General features: G+C 38.6%; 1 protein-coding gene across 4 annotated transcripts in view; it reads left to right on the top strand.

Annotated features, from left to right (window-relative positions):
* Positions 1 to 7,634: 7,634 nt before the first annotated feature.
* Positions 7,635 to 20,932, top strand: part of mybpha (myosin binding protein Ha) — a 43,477-nt gene continuing 30,179 nt past the window's right edge. For 2 of the 4 annotated variants that reach the window (XM_028796964.2, XM_028796965.2), the window contains exons 1-4: positions 7,635 to 8,054; positions 8,148 to 8,282; positions 11,367 to 11,534; positions 20,032 to 20,120. In XM_028796964.2, the coding sequence (XP_028652797.1) occupies positions 7,724 to 8,054; positions 8,148 to 8,282; positions 11,367 to 11,534; positions 20,032 to 20,120 (723 nt within the window). In that variant the 5' untranslated portion in view covers positions 7,635 to 7,723. The remainder of the gene's footprint in view (positions 8,055 to 8,147; positions 8,283 to 11,366; positions 11,535 to 20,031; positions 20,121 to 20,932) is intronic. The other 2 variants (XR_003715655.2, XM_028796966.2) reach the window with 1 other exon arrangement.

Raw genomic sequence — 20,932 nt, 5'->3', positions numbered from 1 at the left:
CATTTGACTGGCAAATAGCACTAGTTACAAGTTTTGTTTTGTTTTTGTTCTGTTACTATTGTTTTCGAGACAAATATATTTATTGGCACGTTCAAATGCTTAAAAAAAACCAAGAAAAATAGCAAAGCCATTTATGAGCCTACAAATATTCTAATTCCTCACTGCTCCAAAACTTGATGCAGAGTTTTCACTAGACAAGCACTGCCTCCCTGCTGCCGGGCCAGACCACTACTACTGCTGGTTCAATGAACTTCCATTTACAAACAAGGAGGAATCTGTGAAGCAGAAACCTGGCTTGATATGGTTACTTTACTGCTGAAAGAGACAAGAACTCTCTAGTTTTTGAGGCAGTAAATTCTTGTAAAACATACTCCCGCTCTTGTCTTAAGCTAGTTGTTCAAATCTTTTTTTAACTGTTTCACTCACAGCAATCCCATCAGCCCATCTTGTGTAAGGCTCTTGGGGTGTTTGGAATGTAAACATAAGGAGCGTCAGGCTAGATTTTCATCTGTGAAATTATTGAAATATTGCATTTAACATTTGAATATGCCTTGTGGTTCTCCTATCTGTGAACATTTGTACAGACCGCAGTGAAATTCTTGGCTTTCACTCTAGCATCATTCCAGTTTGTGCCAACCACACATCTTTCTATTAGAAGTACTCACATTGTCAGAGTAGAAAGTATGGAGAAATTCTTACCTGCATGTTTGACTAACATGTCACCACTCTATGGGATAGACAAGAATACAATTCCATAATGTGTATTCTTGTATAGTATTATTCACTAAGCACAGGCTCCTGAGGGTTTAAATAATTCACAGCTATAATCTGATAACAGTAAAGTGCCAGTCTTTGCAACATCTACAAACATAAAAACATTTCAAATACAGAAACTAAAATAATTCAAAAGTTACATAAAGGGTAGACAATTTGTAAATAATACTTGGGGTGCTGGGGCCCTGAGTGCCTGTATGCAGGTCCAGTGCATTCAGTGCTTCAAAGGGCATGCTGGTCATTCTAGGCAACACAGTAATTGTCTCAGAATGAATGAACACTTACATCACACACACCTTTGTATATATTGTGATCATTTTTATGAGCTATCTTGTACAAGACAAGCCAAAGATAGTTTTCAAGACTGTGTAACATTCAAGCACTTGTTCTCAGATCTCCCTGGATTAAGGTGACTCATTTCTTCATCAGGTCTATGGGAACGAAACTCAAGTGGGATAACCTGCCGTGGGGAAATACACCCTCACAGTCAGAGGCCTGATTAGCCATTTAAGTTGAAAACTCAACTGAATAAGACGTAGTAAAATGTACTAACAATACTCCACCATCATATTCAGAAGTTAAATATGATGTCCTGCAACATTTTACACTTAGACCTTTACTGTTTTCATGTTACATGTTTCCATTAGGAACTATCATAGAAAACATAACATTCATTTGCACTTGTATATAGACGATACCCAACTATATATTTCTATAAGACAAAGTGATGTTTATCCAAGAATGTCCTTAATTAAATGTGTCAGTGAATTTAAAGAGATTCACAAAAAAACACAAACATTATTTATTGTAGGAATGATGAAGACTGAAATAATAGTCTCTCACTCTTTATCTAAGTTGGACCAACTATTAGTTTTAGTGAATCAGCACACAACTTGGGCATTATCATTGACAATAGTTTGTGTTTGAAAAGACATGTTACAAAACCGTGTAAAATCTGTTTTTCCTGCTTAAATATATTAGAAAAGGAAGATGTTTTCTAATTCATTCTACAATTAGTTTTATTACAATTTGGAAAATGAGTGACTGACTGACTGACTGACTGACAATTAACTATTGTAGTGCATTATTCACTGGCTGTTCAAAACTGTTCCCAGAATCATTACAAGATATAGAAAGTAAGACCACATACCTTCTGTTTCAAAGTCTTTACACTGGCTTCCAGTTAAGCTCAGAGCTGATTTCTAAATCCTCCTACTCACTTACTATATAAAGCTTTAACTGGCCAAGGCGCTGCTTACTTAACTTAACTTATCATTACTTACATTATGATCTCAAGACTCAATGCTTAAGAGATGCCCCTGTAGTCTCACCTTCTAAATCTAGGCTGAAGACTCCCTACTCTAGTGTAGCATACCCTGAATAGAGCAGCTGATTAGCTGTGCATCTGTTTGTTATGAATTTGTACAAAAATATAAGGAATACAATAAATATGAACCTTTACTAACCCTCCTGTATTCTGTTTCTCTTCTTTCTGCTCTGGCTCTTGATGCCACTGCTGTATTTTTAAGTTGTTTTCTTGCTCATGGGAAGACATCTGAGACATAGGGAGCGCTGAAATCAAACAGATAGTTAAGATTCTTTCATCACATATGTTTATTTTGTCCAGCAATGCTGCTGACTGGAGTTTTTGTTTTCATCTCATTTGTTGTCAGCTAGCCATAATTCAATGATAATGTGGATGGATATTATTAGGTTCCATTTACGTATGTTAATCAGTCTGAAAATGCTCTATTTTGCTGTGTGTTTAAGCAAATATTGTACATTTATAATTACATTTTACCTGTGAACTTGTTACAATGCTCAGAGTCTGCATTTATTGAAGAGCACCATACAAAAATAAATTCAATTGAATTGAATTAAGATGGTTGCTTTCTTCTCCTTGCACAGGATGAAAACCCAACTTTATGTCCTGAGACACCATTGAGGTCAGACCATGATGGTAGCATCATCCATGTAAAGAGAACTTGGTCATACATACAGTATCTATTGTATCAGATACTTTTTAACATTATACTAAACCCCTCTCCTCCTGACACTGCAGGTCTTAAATGCCAATTTGCATTGCCAAGTCTGAACTTAATGGAATCATGCCTCACCCCCATATTTCCTTTTCATGAGACAACTTCTAAAAGCTTCTTTGGACTAAGCTATCCTGGACTATGTTCGTCATCTAGACACCAAGTGCTTATTGTTAAATAACCCAGCCACACAGGGCTTGCTTCAGGAAGGTTTGAGCACCCATATTCTAATAAGATTCTCATATTGTTTAGTTGCAATATTAAGGAGTTTATTTTGGATTATTCTTTATGTGGTCATCTCTTTAGGCTTTGACTTCTGTGAGGACCAGAAGTAAATCATTAATTATGTTGTATAGGCACATCACAATGTTGAAAAATATTTACATGCAGCATTTTGATTTGGTAAATGATGAAGTCTTTTTGTGGCTTCTACTTGGTTGGAGAATTGTATGCCTCAATGATCCTTACAATTAGGTTGTCTGGTGATATGTGATCCTAATGGCAAACTGGTTTTAACAGGAGGATGCAGAAAAAGATCAACCCATTAATGACCCTCATGAAAGCCTGAAATAAATTAGAGGATTTCACTCAGAACAGTGATACAGGATCTCACTCCTGGAGCCAGGCCTAGGAACGGAGGTCACCAGGATGTCCACAGTCGATGAAAGGTTAAGAACACCAGCTATATAACTGGATCTGCCTCTAATGGGAACTAGACTTCTGTGTCAAAGTTGGTGTCTCTCCTACTCCGGATTTACCCTGTAGAAGAAGCACCCCTGGGAGGATGATAAAGATGACTAAGTTGCAGAGAGGAAAATGTTGCCTATTCCATGTGTGTATGAGCTGAACAACTGTTCAGAGTATTTAGACATTTAGGAGACATTGGATTTGGTGCTTGAAAGGGTACCAATAACAGACTCTACCAGCTGGGAGGCTTCACCACTTACATGGGCAATGATGAAGACACCTGGAGGTTCATGATTGGAAGGAATGGATTGCCCAAGTGGAGAACTGTTTAGAGATTTCTGTGCTAACATGGATTGTCCATGACAGTTACATTTCTAAATTAAAGGCTAGTGAGACACAACGCACCAGATGAAAAATAGAATAAAATGCTTCCCTCAGTAATTTAACTTTGTTATGTTTATATAACAATCCCAATTTTACATCATAAGCTTAATTTCTATACTGATTTGTTTCAAGAAAAATATTGTTTTTTTATAGCACATGATATGTTTTTTTTGTGCTGGGTGATGCAGGCCTGTTTCGGCTCAGGGGCTATCACTAATGGCCCTGCTGTGTTCTAGGCGTACCTGAACGCGTGTGCGAATGTGCAACCTGAGCCTGCAAGTTTAGGGATGGGGATTGAAGGCTAGGGCTCATTTGTTTTCTCTGCATTAAAATTAGAATCACCTTGTTTTTTATTCAAGATTTTCCCGGTTATGGTTATGCAGAGCAAGTCATTGAAGAGATAAAAAAAACTCCAGTGCCATTTGCTCCCTTAAATCTAGCCATGTAATATTAAAAAGAAATAAAGATATTATGTACATTAAAATAGGGCTCAGGAGAACTGGTTAACAGCATTAATTTGAATAAGCCACCAAGAAAGTTTGCTTACAAGTGCTTCTTCCACTTTGAGGAAAATAATCCAGCAGTATGATGCTCCTGTTTCAGAGAAGTGCAGAGTACTGATGTGAAAGGAACACTACAAAATGAATTTTTCAGTTGCTTTTTTGTCTTTCATTAACCAGCAAACACCTTCTTGAACAGTACTTAGCTCTGCAGCCAGGCAACCCCACAGTCTTGTGCTAGAGTCATTTAGTGTGTGTAGTCTGGATGTTCCTTCTCTGCTATTGTGTTTTTTGTTTTGTTTTGTTTTTTTTTTTTGCCACAATACCATTCGATTATATACTGTTTCAAAATAGGTAGTTCAGTGTTTAAATCTCTATGGCTGTAATTTGTCAAATGATGTCAATGTATGAGTGTATCGTAGTGATCTGATGCTAGTCTAGACAGACCAGGCATCAGCATCCCATTATTTGGTTGTTATTTGAGTCTGAACTTGCATATCTCGTTAGTCGTTAACTAAAGAGGAACAGATGGTATTAGTTAAATGAATATAACATTAGACAAATCTGCACACATCAAAGAAAATTCTGGTATGGCCCCAGCAGAATTTTCATGTATAACACATAATGATCATAATGAACTCCCTCTCTGAACACAAAAATCCTAAAAGATATACTTAATACTAGAATACCTTGGGCCAAAGATTTATGATGGACTTCTCAGTCATGTCATTGGATATGAGGCTGTATGTTAAGGACGCTCCGATAAAGAGGTGCAGAGCTGTCACCTGATGATTGCTTGGATTCTCCCACAAACTTCATCAAGTAAAGAGGACACAACAGGGTGATGTATTTTCAATAGACAAGTACAGTTTTAATAACCTGGTATATTAAGTATATTGGATAAAAAATATTTAAAGGTTGTTTCTATGCAGAAAAGGAAAGAAGGTTAAACACAATGTTTCAGCTGTATAGCCTTCATCAAGTGTGCAACTGAAAAGGAAAGAGCAAGTAATATATACGTCACGATCAGGGGAGTCCCAAAAGCACAGATATGAAAAATATATTCCAAAGTTACCCACTCTTTTGGGCGGGTGGAAACACCATCAAATACCCCGATGAGATATCCAAAGGGCCGAGACAAATCTTTATAAAAGTAAATGGCTTGTTTTAGCAAAAAGGCAGTGCAAGCCCCAAAGCACCAAATAGCACAAAGGGATTGCCTGAAAGGCAAAGGAATACACAGCAAACAAAAGTCCCAATACTGAATCCAGAAGGCAGTAGTCGAAACAGAGCAGAGGTTCAAAAAATATCAATAAACACATTCCCAATACGAAATCCTGAGGCAAGGTCAACAACATAGCAAGGGTTCAAAAAATCAATAATCACAGTCCCAAAACAAAATCCAAAGACAAAGTAGGAAAACAAAGCACAGGGTCAAAAATCCAAAAAGCACAAGCAACGGCACAGAAATTCACAAGAATTCTCCACCCGTTCAATGATCTACAAGGAATTATGGGAGGCCCTGCCTTAAATAGGCCATTCCTGCCTGTGATTGGCAAGTGGGCCTGCCCCTTGGGAAGCCACCCACAAAACACAACCTAGGTCACGTCCCTTTCCCATGACACACTCTCACACACACACACAGTAAAATGTACATTATAAACACAAGAAACATAAACAGAAATAAATTAAATAAAACAGACGAGAAACACAACTGTGAACACCAGCCAGGGGGAAAATGCTGGAAGAAACATGACAATATATAGGAGGGGGGAGGAAGGAACAAAGCCAAGGCAGAGGATAGGGGACCAGGTGAGGGCAGGTGACAAAAATCTGCTTAAGGGAAAGAGTAAAAATTATTTGGTCATTAAGACCTGGATAAATATGTGATCTCCAGCTGAGAGTGAGCTTAGCTTCTTGTTTTCTTTGAAAAGCATCTTTGAAGCCTAAGAAAGAACACAAACAGAAAGATCAGTGTAGCTATGATCAAGGGATTTGAAGTGTTCTACAATATGCCAATGGCATTGCCATGTGACGTCTTTGATTTTTACTGCTTGAATGTGTACCAAGGAGTAGCCAGACTTTTAGTGCATTTCTTAGGAGTGATTCTGAGATGCTTGATACAATACAATAAAGTTTATTTTTGTATAGCCCAAAATCACACAGGAAGTGCCGCAATGGGCTTTAACAAACCCTGCCTCTTGACATAAACGCAGTGCCAGGTACCTGTCATAATCGAGTTACTCACCGGTTTTGCGTGTGCATGGATGCACGCTGAAAGAAGAAACTTCTGAGTGCTGCATTTACAGAAATCTTCCTCATCACTGCAGTGGCGACAGACCCTAAAGGACTGTAAAAGAGTACACACAGTATATATCTGGATTTTTCACATTTTCTCACTTTTTTACTTATTTTTACCCTTGTGACCCTGATGTAAGGATGTCCAGTAAATCTGTTCATAGATTTAGTGGATGAATGTCGCGGATACAGTACATACATGACAGCAGCTTCATTTGGCAGATAATAAGCAGTTGTCACCTTCTAATAAAAATAAACAGGATTTTCTTCATTTGTTCCATCACTGCCGAAATCCATCCATTATCCAACCCGCTGAATCTGAACACAGGGTCATGGGGGTCTGCTGGAGCCAATCCCAGGGCACAAGGCAGGAACCAATCCCGGGCAGGGTGCCAACCCACCGCAGGACACACACAAACACTAAGCACACACTAGGGCCAATTTAGAATCGCCAGTCCACCTAACCTGCATGTCTTTGGACTGTGGGAGGAAACCCACACACACACGGGGAGAACATGCAAACTCCACGCAGGGAGGACCCGAGAAGCGAACCCAGGTCCCCAGGTCTCCCAACTGCGAGGAAGCAGCGCTACCCACTGCGCCACCCCTGCCTAAATCCGTTTAATCTAATTTATTCTCTTGGGATGCCACGATCTATCCAATAAGCATCGCGAACAGAGCAGAGGGAATTGTCTAGCAATGAAAAAGAGCAAATGCCTTAAAAGTATAGAGTATGCCAGTATTCGAGGAAAGCCTTCATTTATAAAGTGCCTGCATTAGCGCAGCAGTCGCGTGTTGGAAAGAACGGATTGAAATGTGACCTTTAACCTCCGCGTTCTGCGCGCGTTATTAACGGAACGAGCCAAAGAGCACAACAGGTTCGCAGCGCGGCGCCTCAGCTCTGACTTGCTATATAAAGTTCATGAGGGCCGGGCTAGTGCGGTGTCGTTTACTTGGAAGCCTCCAGCTATATAAAGAAGAAGAAGCAGCTCCGAGGCTTTCATCTAAAGGACTGGCCGTCCCGCAGGGCATTCCAGAATCATGCCATTCAAACCTGCTCCCATCAAGAAAGCCCCGGCTAAAAAGGCAGCCCCCAAGGCAGCTGAGAAGCCGGCAGCCCCTGCAGAAAAGGCTCCAGCCCCGGAGCCCGCTCCTGCCCCAGCACCAGCTCCCGAACCTGCACCAGCCCCTGCTCCCGAACCTGTCCCCGCTGAGGTGCCCGCACCGGCGGAGGCTCCAGCTGCCGAACCCGCTCCACCCGCCGAGGCGGCTCCTGCTGCTCCAGCCGAGGGAGAGGCTGCCCCGGCGCCCCCTGCAGAGGAGGCAGCGGCTCCTCCACCCCCACCTCCAGAGCCCGAGAAGCCAAAGGAAGGTAATGTGCACTTCGTAGGATTTGAGACAGAAATGAAAATCTATTGACTTTTTAGCAGATTCTCTTAATGTCATTCATTCTATGCCTACGCAGAACCCACAAGCGAGCCTGTCAGCGTGTCTGTGGAGGACGTCAATGACACGTCGTTGACAATCAAATGGAGACCCCCGGAGACTGTGGGCCCCTCAGGCGTGGATGGCTATATTGTGGAATATTGCAAAGACGGAAGTAAGTTGCCTTTCAAACATGTAGAGGGGGAGAGGGATTTGAACCCAAGTCTGTGCAGCTGCAAGCTGTGCCTTGATATGATTTATGAAATGAGCAGTATTGATAAGGAGTTTATTTCCTTAGAAATTGAACTATTCTGGGTCAAACGTTCCTTGATAAGATGACTATAAGGCCAGCTTTCAAAAGGGGTTAGCATACAGGGCAGTGCCTTTTTAATGGGTGCTGCTCCAGAAAGATAATTTTATTTGCAGATCCCTATCCCAAATGGGACTGAACAAGGCATTATGCACCTGCAGGTTTGTGATTGTCTTAGACAATGCCATGTAAGTTTTTAGTATGTCTGCATTAGAAGCATTCAATACAGGTTCTGTTCTGATTTTGCTTTGCTCAGTTCAGTGTAACCCAGCTGTTCAAAGATGCAGTTGTCTCAGTTAAATTTCACTCCGAAGCAAAAAAATAGTTAACTTTGACAGATGTCTTCACAGAAGTTGCAGCTGTTCAAACGTTTAATGAAGAACAGGAACGAAATAAAGCCAATTTTGGGCATTTTCTTTGAGTTAAATTAGCCATACAGTATATTGGGCATGGGACACCTTCCATTTTAGGATTTCCATATGCAGAACTAAACTAAATTTAGCAGAAGAATGTGGAGAAAGACATTGCAGCTGAAGTGGCTTCTATAGCAGATACTGAAGCATGAAAGTAGTCAGCACATTCCGAAATGTCTTGTAAGCACATGCTCCATGTGAGAGTCGCCTCACCTATCTGAAAATTATCCATCTTTTGTTATTGAACAACCAAAGTGTCTGATATTGATAGATTTCACACACTGAGTAATACAACCAGAGTGCTGCCTTAAGACAAGCTTGATTGTTTTTTCTGTTGAATTGTTTTTCTGCTACTCTGAACTACAGTGTGAAGACTTCATGGTACTGTTAGCATAGGGAATTACTGAAGGCCTGCCCCATGCAATGGTTGTGGTTGTGTTTCTGGTCTTGGAATTAAGTTTAGATATCTCTAAAACTGACATTATGTACATTAAACAGGTGCCTCTGGGTGTGATTAAGGTGATGGGAACATCAGTTTCCTTGGTTTGTATGATTCTATTTTGTAAGAATGTGTTGCAACAGTGGGGCGACTGCCATGGTATTCCATTAAATTAACAATATAAGTCACATGAAAGCCAGCAATTTCCCCAAAGTGCAAATTAATTAATACTTACTTGTCAGAGTAGTTATTTATTTTGTTGGTTTAAAAGAAATCTCTGCATTCAGTAACATAACATTGAAATGATTTAACATCGATGCTGGATGAAAAAATGACAAAGTAAAACTGCCTCATAACTCCAGAAACGGCAAATGTTTGGGGTTTTCTTTTTAAAAGATACACAATATTAGGCAAATAGTGTGGTGTATTGGTTATGGTGCTGAATTCTAACCTAGAAGGCTTCTGGTTTGGTTCTTGACCTGTCCATGCTGCAATTGTAAAAATATGTTAAAAATTGTAATGCATCCCCATCTTGTAATTCTCCTTGAGCAAAATGGTTCGTTAAAGATACAATAATGTCAGATTGCATCAGTGATGCCATATGGTGTATACATATTTCTTGTAAAGTGTTGTGATGTTGAATTGAATTTAGTGTAGACAATATGTTACTACTGTCCGACGCCATGATAAACAACAATGTATTTAAACACAAATATCCATTTTATTTACTATCTACACAAATACTTTTACTTGATGTACTCCTTAGCCCAGTTTCCATACCACTTGTTCAGTGTCTGAAACCATGTGAAATATGTTCCATTGCAGTAGCACTATTTTCAACCACTGTATAGAGGTCGTGGGTGGCACGGTGTCGCAGTGGTAGCGCTGCTGCCTCGCAGTAAGGAGATCTGGGTTCGTTTCCCGGGTCCTCCCTGCGTGGAGTATGCATGTTCTCCCTGTGTCTACGTGGGTTTCCTCCGGGTGCTCCGGTTTCCTCCCACAGTCCAAAGACATGCAGGTTAGATGCATTGGCGATTCTAAATTGGCTCTAGTGTGTGCTTGGTGTGTGTGTGTGTGTCCTGCGGTGGGTTGGCGCCCTGCCCGGGATTGGTTCCTGCCTTGCGCCCTGTGTTGGCTGGGATTGACTCCAGCAGACCCCTGTGACCCTGTGTTCGGATTCAGCGGGTTAGAAAATGGCTGAATGAATGGATGTACAGAGGTCAAAAGGGAAAAGTTTAAATTTGAGCATCACATCAAAGTGATCCAAAGTACCTGCAAAGAGTTCAAGCGTTATGCATTTATGTGTCTGTAGAGTTAAAGGGTATGAAGGCAGAAGTGATTCTAGGTATACAGTGGCTTGTTTAGATTGTTAGAACTGAAAATGGAAGCCTGGATTTGTTCCAAAAAACCTTTAGGCTGTTCTCATTCAAATTATTTTACCCTGCTATATTCCGCAAGAGGATTTTTCATAACATTTGTTTCTGTTATTTTATTCTGTTATTGTTGTATTGAATGGTGCGTGTCTAGGAGTTCTTCCTGTCTGGTATCAATCTGCTGCCCTTCACCCTGTTACTGAAATTGATTAATTAAATATACTGTATAGACGGATTGATTCATTTGGGCAGCGAATTGATTGGCATTGTCTACTTTACAGATACAATTTTTCAATCCTGCACCCAGGCATTTTCTGTGGATTTTTGTTTGATTTATTTTTAAGGAGATCCTCTGGGTTCCCTCCCAAATCCTAAACACATGAAGGTTAGGTTAATAAGTAATTCTAAATTGCCTAATGTGTGCATGAGTGGTTCCCTGGATGGACTGGTCCCCAGTTCAGGGTTGTTTCCTGCTCTGTGACCAATTCTGCCAGGATGGACTTCTTTTCCCCTACATTACTGAATTGTTTGAGAGTGTTATATACAGTATAATTGTTTCTTTCAGAAGTTGCCCTTACACAGTTGACTATCTTTCTGTTTCTTTTTTTCTTGCTGTAAGTACTCTATAAAAGTGTAAGACACCTGAGAACTGTTCTGGTTTGCAGACACTGACTTTAATTTAGAAATTATGAATTTAATAATTGGTTGAACCTTATTTTAAAAGCTCAAGACTGGATCTCTGCCAATCAAGACCTCATCGTCTCCAACCGCTTTGCAATCAAAGGTTTAACAACAGGAGAGAAACTGCATGTCAGAGTCAAGGCTGTTAACCCTGCAGGTCCCAGCAAGCCTGGGGCAATGGAGCAGCCAGTTCTGATTCGGGAGATTGTAGGTAAGACATAATTCCTCCAAAGCCTTAGCTTTTTTCTTTGCATTATTTGCTCAATTTTATTTATTTAAATTCTAAATTCTAAATCACCATTTCCTAATTCTTCAGTGTTTTTTTTCCCTCAATGAATTGACTTCTGATATACTGTAGCATTGCTGCCTTACAACATTGCCAAGAGCAGGGCTGTGGAATCGATGCACAACTTTCAACTCCAATTCTGAATCCTCAATTTATGGTACCATCGACTTTGACTTCGCTATTTGTAATTTTGGTCAATATACAGTACCAGAGGTCACCCAGAAATTTTCGTATTTTTGATAGAAATTCTTACCTTTTTTATCAAGATACCATTAAACTGATTTCAAAAACGTAGCTAAGACATTACTAGTGTTTATAAAGGATATTACTGCTTGAAATGACTGACTTATATTTTATTAATTATTTATATGTGGCCACAAAACCCCATTTTCAGCAGAAATTCCTTCAGTGTTGTAATGGTAAACTCCTTTAGCCTATCCTTTAATTAGTCTTGTGTTAATGATAACTGGCTAGTAGAGAAACCTTTTCTAACTGCATTAGCACCTAGATACTGGCATTCTTAAAGTTTCTTGCAGACAGATTACCAAGAAAGTAAAAATTTCATAAAAAGTTGTACATTACTGTCTTGAGAGGAGAAGGGAAAGAAAAAGGAACATTTGGCATGTATTTAAAGAAGAAGTCAGTTAAGGAGCAGAAAGGTGTTTGTTTCTTAAACTAGAGATTCTGGTGTTCTTATTCTCTTATGCAGTTGTCCATCTCAACCTTCCCTCTCCTTTTCTGTCCTGGTTAGATCAAGTCACCCTCCTCTCTCAAGACAGAAATTGATACCTTCTGCTTCTTGTCAGTCTGTCACATGGAATAGCCTTCATTCTGAAAAAAAACAATAAACCAACATGTTTCCTGAGAAAGCCGTTAAATTTTGGCTATTTTAGAACCCAGAACAGAACTTTAGAAATGCCAGTATCTTGCAATACACATGAACAGAATAACAGGTTTCAGTGGTGCTAATGCATTTAGAACGTTATCTCTAATGACCAATTAGCATGTAAATCTGACTAATTAAGGATAGGCTAAGGGAGCTTACAATTAGAACACTGAAGGAATTGCTGCTGAAAATGGGGTTTAGTGGCCATATGTAATTAATACATTAAAAATCATCCATCCATCCATCCATTGTCCAACCCGGGGGTCTGCTGGAGCCAATCCCAGCCAACACAGGGCACGAACCAATCCCACACAAACACACCCACACACCAAGCACACATTAGGGCCAATTTAGAATCGCCAATCCACCTAACCTGTGGGAGGAAACTGGAGCGCCCGGAGGAAACCCACGCAGACACGGGGAGAACATGCAAACTCCACGCAGGGAGGACCCGGGAAGCGAACCCAGGTCCCCAGCTCTTCCAACTGCGAGGCAGCAGTGCTACCCACTGCGCCACCGTGCCGCCCAGAATAAGAGCAGATCACTTCTCGAAGTGGAGCCGTGCGGGATCGAACTCGCCACTCTCTGATTCCCAGTCAGGAGCTGATACCATTACGCCACCGCGGCGGTCATTAAAAATCAGTCATTTTAAATTTTTAAAATTTCATATTTTTATATGAATTCAAAGCTATCTAAGTTATAAAGGTATACATTTCTATCCAAACATGAAAATTTCTAGGTGACCCCAAACTTCTGAACAGTAGTGTATTTACTATGTTGACTGAATGCACACAAAGTACAAGATACAGAGCATTTTATCACTGTCAATGTGAATAACCGGGCTACCTTTTAGTACCTTAACCGGTCAGTTTTGTTTTAAAGGCTGTAGTGATGCCATTGTGGCTTTTTTATACTATTTATTAAAGAAGTTACAAACATTCAGTAACATTAAACAAAAAAAAACTTACAAAATTAAAAAAATACATTATATTTTTATTAAAAGGTTAGAAGAAAAAATAGTTTATTTAAATTAGTATATGTGAAATTGGACATTTTAACGCATTATGGTACAATTTACATTTAGTCTGAGACAGTACATTTTTACCGACTCCAACTCTAGTAACCCAATAATTTCTTCCAACTCTACAGCTCTGGTCAAGAGAGACTTCATGTCTTGAATTTGCATGTCCAAAGAACTATTACTACCTCCTAACTGGTCTGGAGTGGGGGACTGCATGTGCAAGTGCATGATTATGGATGATGTTCTGTCCACAAAGGGTTCCTGGCTAAGAATTCACTGCACTGTCTTTCCATGTTCATACTACCCTAAAACTCTCAGACAACAACAAGTATTTATTGTAGTTTTACAGCATGAGCATCCATATGCAGTTACAGCTAGAGACAGGTGAATAGCAGGAGATTACATGGAACCATTTTTTTAAAGGTTTGACATATAATGCCTGAATCACTTTCTATCGTTTTTATTTGTGTCTATCTTTATACTTGAAATAATTTGGTCACGGTTATTCTTTAAGAAAATTTTCTGCGAAAGTTCAGTCTTTGAATTGAAGACATCGTAATATTAAAGATTGTCCAGAGTAACATGACAAGCTGATAATGTGACTGAGTGGCATGACCTATGAGGAAGGACTGAAGAAGTTGAATCTTTTTAGTTTAGACAAACCAAGATTAAGAGGTGACATGATTGAAGTATTTCAAATTATGAAGGGAATTAGTACAGTGGATTCAAGCCATTACTTTGCAATGAAATATTTGAAAAAAGAACTTAGACTTGAATGGACACGTGTAAAGGGTTAATTTCTCACAAACATTAGAACATTGTTCTTCACAAAAAGAACCATAGACACAGGTAATAAGCTACCAGGAAGTGTTGTAGAGAGTAGGATTTTAGGAACCGTCAAATCTTGACAGTATTTTTTGGGAGAAATTAGGTGATTACATTCTAATATTTTAATGGTATAACAAGTCACTAGTGCTGCAGTTTGATTGACAATACCTGACATCTAAAGTGATTTAAAAACTGTTAGTCTGTGTTATATAAACTCTACACTGCAGAGTTTTATATAAACATTTTCTTAAGATCTTTTTTCATCCCAGTGGTTCTAATTTACTGGTTATAGTTATAGGGCATAATAAAAATGTCCACACGCTGTTTATTCATGCTTAGCTATTTCCAAATCCATCATAGGCTCTAGTTAAATCTGATACTAAAGGACTGCTCTTGAGCTGCTGCTGAATGCAACATATAACACACATAACACACTTAGTGTGCTAAGATAGCTGCAGCTGTTACAAAGAATACATCCCATACAGATAACTCCTAAATTCATATTTCTTGAATTCTACTTCTGTTCTGACGTTTGACAATGTATGTGTAAAAGGGCATGAAATATACAAGGTGGATTTTTTTCAGTATGATTTCAGGAAGAGAGTAGGAGACTTGACTCAAAACCCAATCTGGGTGGAATGTGTCATTCTCCCTGTGTTAGAATATTTTATTGCCACATTCCAAAGATGCGCCTGTTGGTGAAATTGGCAACTATAAATTGGCCTGCTGTAACTATATGTAAATGTGCCCAGCAGTGGACTGGCACTTAGTCTAGCAGTGGTTCCTGCATTGTACTCAGTGCTGTTAGAATTTAAATAAGTAGGTTCTGAAAAATTTCTGGTTAGATGGTCAGGAGTATGAGAATGTTGGCACATGGCAAAACACATTGCCTTTCTCTATGCAACTCGGTTATGTCATGTTAAGAATAGCAATTAAGAGGCAATGCTATACTGTATGTATCACTTATTATTTTTAATGCAACAGTTAAGATTGGAGATGTTAATTTTACTGTCCAGTAATAAATTGTGACACACCTAAGTGTTCCTTAACTGTGCAGACTGTTGTTTAGTTACAGTGCTTGTTGTTTGCAATTCCTTTTCCCATAATTTGTTACAAATTAGCTGAAATGAATGTAGGAAAACAGCCATTGTGCTAAATTTGATACTTTTGTGGAAAATAACCAATTTTATTTATTTAGTGATATCTGAATTAATGAACCTGCCCCATCTTACAACAAGACAAAGCAAACTGGCCACAGTCTTCGGCAAGTTTTTGATGCACTCACCAAGGACTATCGATTTTGTTTTCTTGATTCCTGGGCACAGTCTGCACAGTTGCAAAATTTCTCATTTAATTTCTTTAAGCTGCTCAGTTATTAAGCATAAAAGTTAAGGGTTGATGCTTTTATGTTCAGTCCTTATTTTTATTTTTATAATACCTTATATATATATAATTTGTTAACGTGATTGTTGTTTATTCTATTTTTTCTTTGCCTTATTACTGGTTATGCACTAATGCTGTGAGATGACAGTACATGTGTAGAGGCCATTTTGCAGTGTGCCACCATATCATTTCTTGGAAGTATATATATCATCCATCCATTCTGCTCAAATCCACTTCGAGCTGAAGTTCATTTCTGTAGTATGTCAGTTAATCTAACAAACCAAGATACACACACTTCTTTGGGATTTTGGGTATGGGGGGCCCAGGAGAACACGCAGAGAACTCAGAAACTCGGCACAGATAGAAACCAAGCACAGTATTTAAATCTACAACTGTGGAAGTGTACATGCTTATTTATTATATCAAATATATCAGTGAATGTGTGTGATAGTAGAAAGTGACTCTGGAAAAGAGATTTCTTGATTTACTTTTGTGAAAATTGCAGGTCAGATATCATGAGTGTGAGAAGACAAGTATGCATTCACATTTATGACCGCATACAGGTTCCTTTTTTAATTTCTACACAAAATATATTTTTGCAGTTCACTCACCTTTAAATTAATTTTGTGCAAATGCTCATGTGTAACTCGTAACCATGGTTAGAAGAGGCCATTTCCTTTGCAATAACAATAAGCAAGTGTTCCTGAAAAAAACATTCCCGATTTATTTATAAATCTTTTGTTTGCAGCCAGGTGTGCAACATAACATCTATTTAAAAAAATAGTAATAGATTTTTGTTTTCTATTAAAAATACAATGCACTATAGAATGTCATTTTAACATTGGCATTTTTGGCCTATTCATGTACTTAAAAGCCCTAACTAACTTTTGAAAAATGTACTTACTTCCTTTTCTCTGTTGAGCCCCATATAAGAGGTTCTTGACACATTATGTGCTGTAGCGGATACAGGCGGCCATTAGGAAACAGGTTCACTTAGAGGTGTTTGGCTGTAGTCACTTAAAGGGGTTTACCAATTATTTCTCGTAAACGAATATCAACATATAATAGAAATACTTGGAAAATAACTGGGAAGTGTAGTGATTAACAAGGATTAGAAAATAAGAAGTGCATGCAGGTCAGAATCCTTCACTGGAATGTACACTTAAGCTGGGTCACATTTCATGAGTCCCAGAAGAGTGATAGCAGCAAGTGTCTGCTCCACTGGAAAAAATGCCAAAGCTCCTGGTGGAATAAAGGGAAGAGAGGAATCATATGTCACAAATCAATTGGACCTCTTATTTGTCTCTTCACATAGGTCTTCAGGAAGGAGTCCACAAGGTTTTAAAAATGACACTTCTCATTGATGTCATCAAAATGAACCTGTGAGCTCCCAGATTTTATGTGCCATAAAAATATCAGTATGTTTCTGTAAAGTTGTAGATTGTTGTAGCTTAATCTAAAGAAAGCCATTCTGAGATGGTTCCCTGCTGGTAAGGGGTTGTAAGACCACCAGGCTGACTACTGGTAACTTGTGCCTTTTAGCTAGGGAAACTAGGGCTAGGAAGCCCATTGGAGGTTAAGGACAGAAAGGACTGATAGAAATCGAACACTCTCCTTCCTAGTAATAGGGGTAGTACATAGCTCCTGCCTTAGAGGAGAAGGACTGTGGTTTTCTTTTTTTCTTTTGTTTTTTACAGGTCCAGCATAAGAAGGCATACTGTAAGGGCAATTGAATGTTCCAGGTACAAAGATGTTGTGAGTTGCTAGGAATTGTTCAAGTCTGATATCACTGTAGGAAAAATAGGGTCATCCCTGACCCTGAAAGTAGTGCCATTGCAGGATTTAAAAGAAATTTATAGTTTGTTATTGTAGGAAAAAGGAAGGAAATTTAACTTGCCCATGGGACTGCAAAATAATGGAAGAAAAGAAAGGATTTTAACTTGTTTAATTAATTATCAGTCTTGCCTTTGGCAGTGTCGGCAATTAATTAATTTGGTAAGGCTCCTACTTTATTTTCCTTTCCCATGTGGGACAGACAAACATGTAATACAAAGTGGCTGGCTATTTACTGCTTATCTTGACAAAAACTATTTTGCGATACCACATCATTAAGGATTCTTCCTGTGCTGGAGTGCACTCTTTCTCTTTGTGACGTGGACCGTTGTTTGTGATATGCTATGCTTTTCTCAGTTCACTGTTGAGCTTTCTGCTGTGTCCTCTGCAACTTCACTGGGTAAAGCATTTCTCTTTCTGGCACAAGAGTTTAGATGCAAAAAATTCTTGAAGTGTTTATATGCATTTCATTTTGCTCTGTAAACATTAATGCTAAGGTCTGCGCTGATTACTTAGATATCAACCCATCTTAGACAGGTAGCACAGCTAGTGACACAATAAATGTGCTGGTGATTGCCTGCAAGAGTGGGTTTAAAGCTGCCTCACTACAGAGAATGTAGAGTTTGGATGAAAGTTAAACCAAAGGTTGACTGGCAGGGGGAAGAGGTCAGGGTCCTTGAAAGTAAAAAAGAAATGAAGAAAGAGAGGGATAGTAAGAGTGACAGTAAAGGTAGGAAGTGCAATGGCAGTATTTTTAATTAAGTAGACAAGTAGCCCCACTAGGTAGACAAGGATCAAGACAAGGATCTATGTAGAGAGGCCCAACATGGCAGCAGAGTGTAGTTTTTGTTGCTTGTTTACTTTTGTCTTTGTGATCTTTCTTTTTCTGTATCACTCTAAATGTAGTTTGCTATCAAAAAAGACTTCATGTTGTAGATATTTTGCTTCTTTGGACATGTTTCTGGGTGTAGACTCAAACTCAGGACACTAACTCATGCTGCACTGTGTAAGTGAAAAAGGGCTGATATTTCCTCCTGTCAGATGCTTGTTAGTGGGTTATCAGAGCAGGCATTTCAGTGATTTGCTTTCCTTAAACCATGTATGCTGAGGTTTTGATTGCAGAGAAGTGCATTGGTTCATTTGCAGATATTCATGCCTGCTCAATATTCAGTCTTACTCTTACTATAGATGTCCAGGCTATGGTACACTACATACAGTAGAACATAACATAGGTACATAGCATTTGAGTTATGCAGAGACTTGTACAATTTCAAAAAACACCACGCTTAATGGCTGCTAGTAAACACATTTTGGGGTGTAAATGGTGATACTGTCTTTAAATTGCCTTGTTATGATACTCATGTAACAAGACACATATAGGTAAACTTGGCAGCCTCATAAGAGTGAGATTATTCTGCCCACGTTTGATAGCACATCTCTCTTGTGTCAAAGCAAAATCTGTTTATGTGAGTCCATTGACCAAAGATCAGAAGTTGTATTTTTTTCCTGCTCCGAGATTTTCATGAGGCATTTTATACTTTGTAGAAGGGTCATCTGAAACAAAAATTTTGTGATATTCTGACCTATACACTATGTGATTTAGCCATCCCTCACGCTACAGGTCCCTTACTCAAATCTGAGCCATGTATGTGGTCTAGCAAAGTTATGAATGGTATTTTAATATATTCTTGTTTATCATGGTTCCAGAGAGTGTTGATGTTTTGCATGTTAGTTGGACATATTAGTAAAAATTTCAGACAACTCAAGTGACAATAATACTGCTACTACTAGTACTACTTTGATGTGAAGTTGGCTTGGCACATATTAGAATTATGCTAGAGTGAAATTTAAGAAATTGTTTTCAGTCCACTTCATTAATATATTGCCAGTCTAAAAATACTAAAAATATTTTTTTAAATTTGGAATGTCTTTTTGAATCATTAACAACAGAGTTAAATATCTCTGAGTTTTATCCTACATACCAAATATATTTTGTACAAATTTGGAATATATTCTAAAAATGTTCTAATTGTGGTAGAGGAACATTTGTGATTAGCAGTCTCTGGACCATTTTCAGAAGGGCAATGACAGTACTTCCTCAGTGTACATCAGGAGACATAGAAATTTGTAAGGGACAGCAATTAAAAAGCCAGAGAGAACAGGTGGGCTTTCAGTCTGGATTTGAATGTCAAAACAGATGGAGCCTCACAAATAAACATAGGAATGAGCATTTGCTCTGAGTTGAAAAACTGTAAGAAGACCAGTGTCAGATGATCTCTTGTTTATACAGTGTGGTCTGTGTAGACATGTATTTATTATAGCAAAATCTGGGGCAATTTTGATTTCAATGGCCTGGCTTTTTGATAGTTGGTATTTATTCTTTTGAGAGTCACCTACAATATAATTCAGTAAGCACTGTCACAAGTTTCAACTAAGAATAACAAAGCTTTTCTGCCTTATTTTCTGATTAGACCGACCCAAGATCCAATTACCTCGCAACTTGAGAACAGTGTTTGTGAAGTCGGTTGGAGAGACCTTGAATTTGGTTATCCCATTCCAGGTATGCATGTTATATTTGTTTGAAATCATTAAGTTATTTTTAGGTGCCCTGCTCTAATGTAGTATAAAATCATAATATGGAGGCAGGTATCTGTCTTATAGTCTAAGTCTTAATCTATGAAGTAAAATCATTTTTTTTCTTGCAGGAGGTAAACCCAAAGAAAATATAATAAGATTAGACAAACATACAATGGCATTGGCCATCTTTTATGTGTCAAATCAAAGCAGCAGTTGGCATATAAAATGAAATGATAACTATATTCTAGAGGACTGTCCATTGTTGTACTGTGTTAGTGGTTATTCTTTTTATGTAATAGAATCCAAAAAAACGTCCTCCTGTTCTGGGATATTGGTGTGCTTAATACAGAGAAAGGCCATGGTGAATTGCAGTGTAGGGCTCAGGCTCTTTTTATTCAACAAAATGTTTATGTATGCTGTAAATATTTGTTTAATACCGTATCTTTCATAGATGGGCTTGGGTGCATCCTCTCCTTCTAGACCCAAGGTCTTCCTTCACTATCACTATTCTGATAGTCTTTAAGAATAAATGAAGCTAGCAATACAGCATATTAAACATTATCTGATACAGTCTGTGCAGTCTTTGTGGAGATAAATGAGGTCTAGTGCCTGAGGATGGCCTGTAACTTACTCTGTGACCCAGAGGATATTTCTTCAGCAATTGCACTTGCAAATGCTGTTTGTTATAATAGATAATTGTAGTTATTTGCATAAAATATTGTACACTCCACACAGTATAAAAGGTGTGAACTTCAGGAGAATAATGTTAGAATAATAAGTATTGTTCAATCATAT

Source organism: Erpetoichthys calabaricus, chromosome 3 (assembly GCF_900747795.2).
Source record: "Erpetoichthys calabaricus chromosome 3, fErpCal1.3, whole genome shotgun sequence".
Classification (NCBI taxonomy): domain Eukaryota; kingdom Metazoa; phylum Chordata; class Cladistia; order Polypteriformes; family Polypteridae; genus Erpetoichthys; species Erpetoichthys calabaricus.
This window is presented reverse-complemented; position numbering and strand designations above follow the sequence as displayed.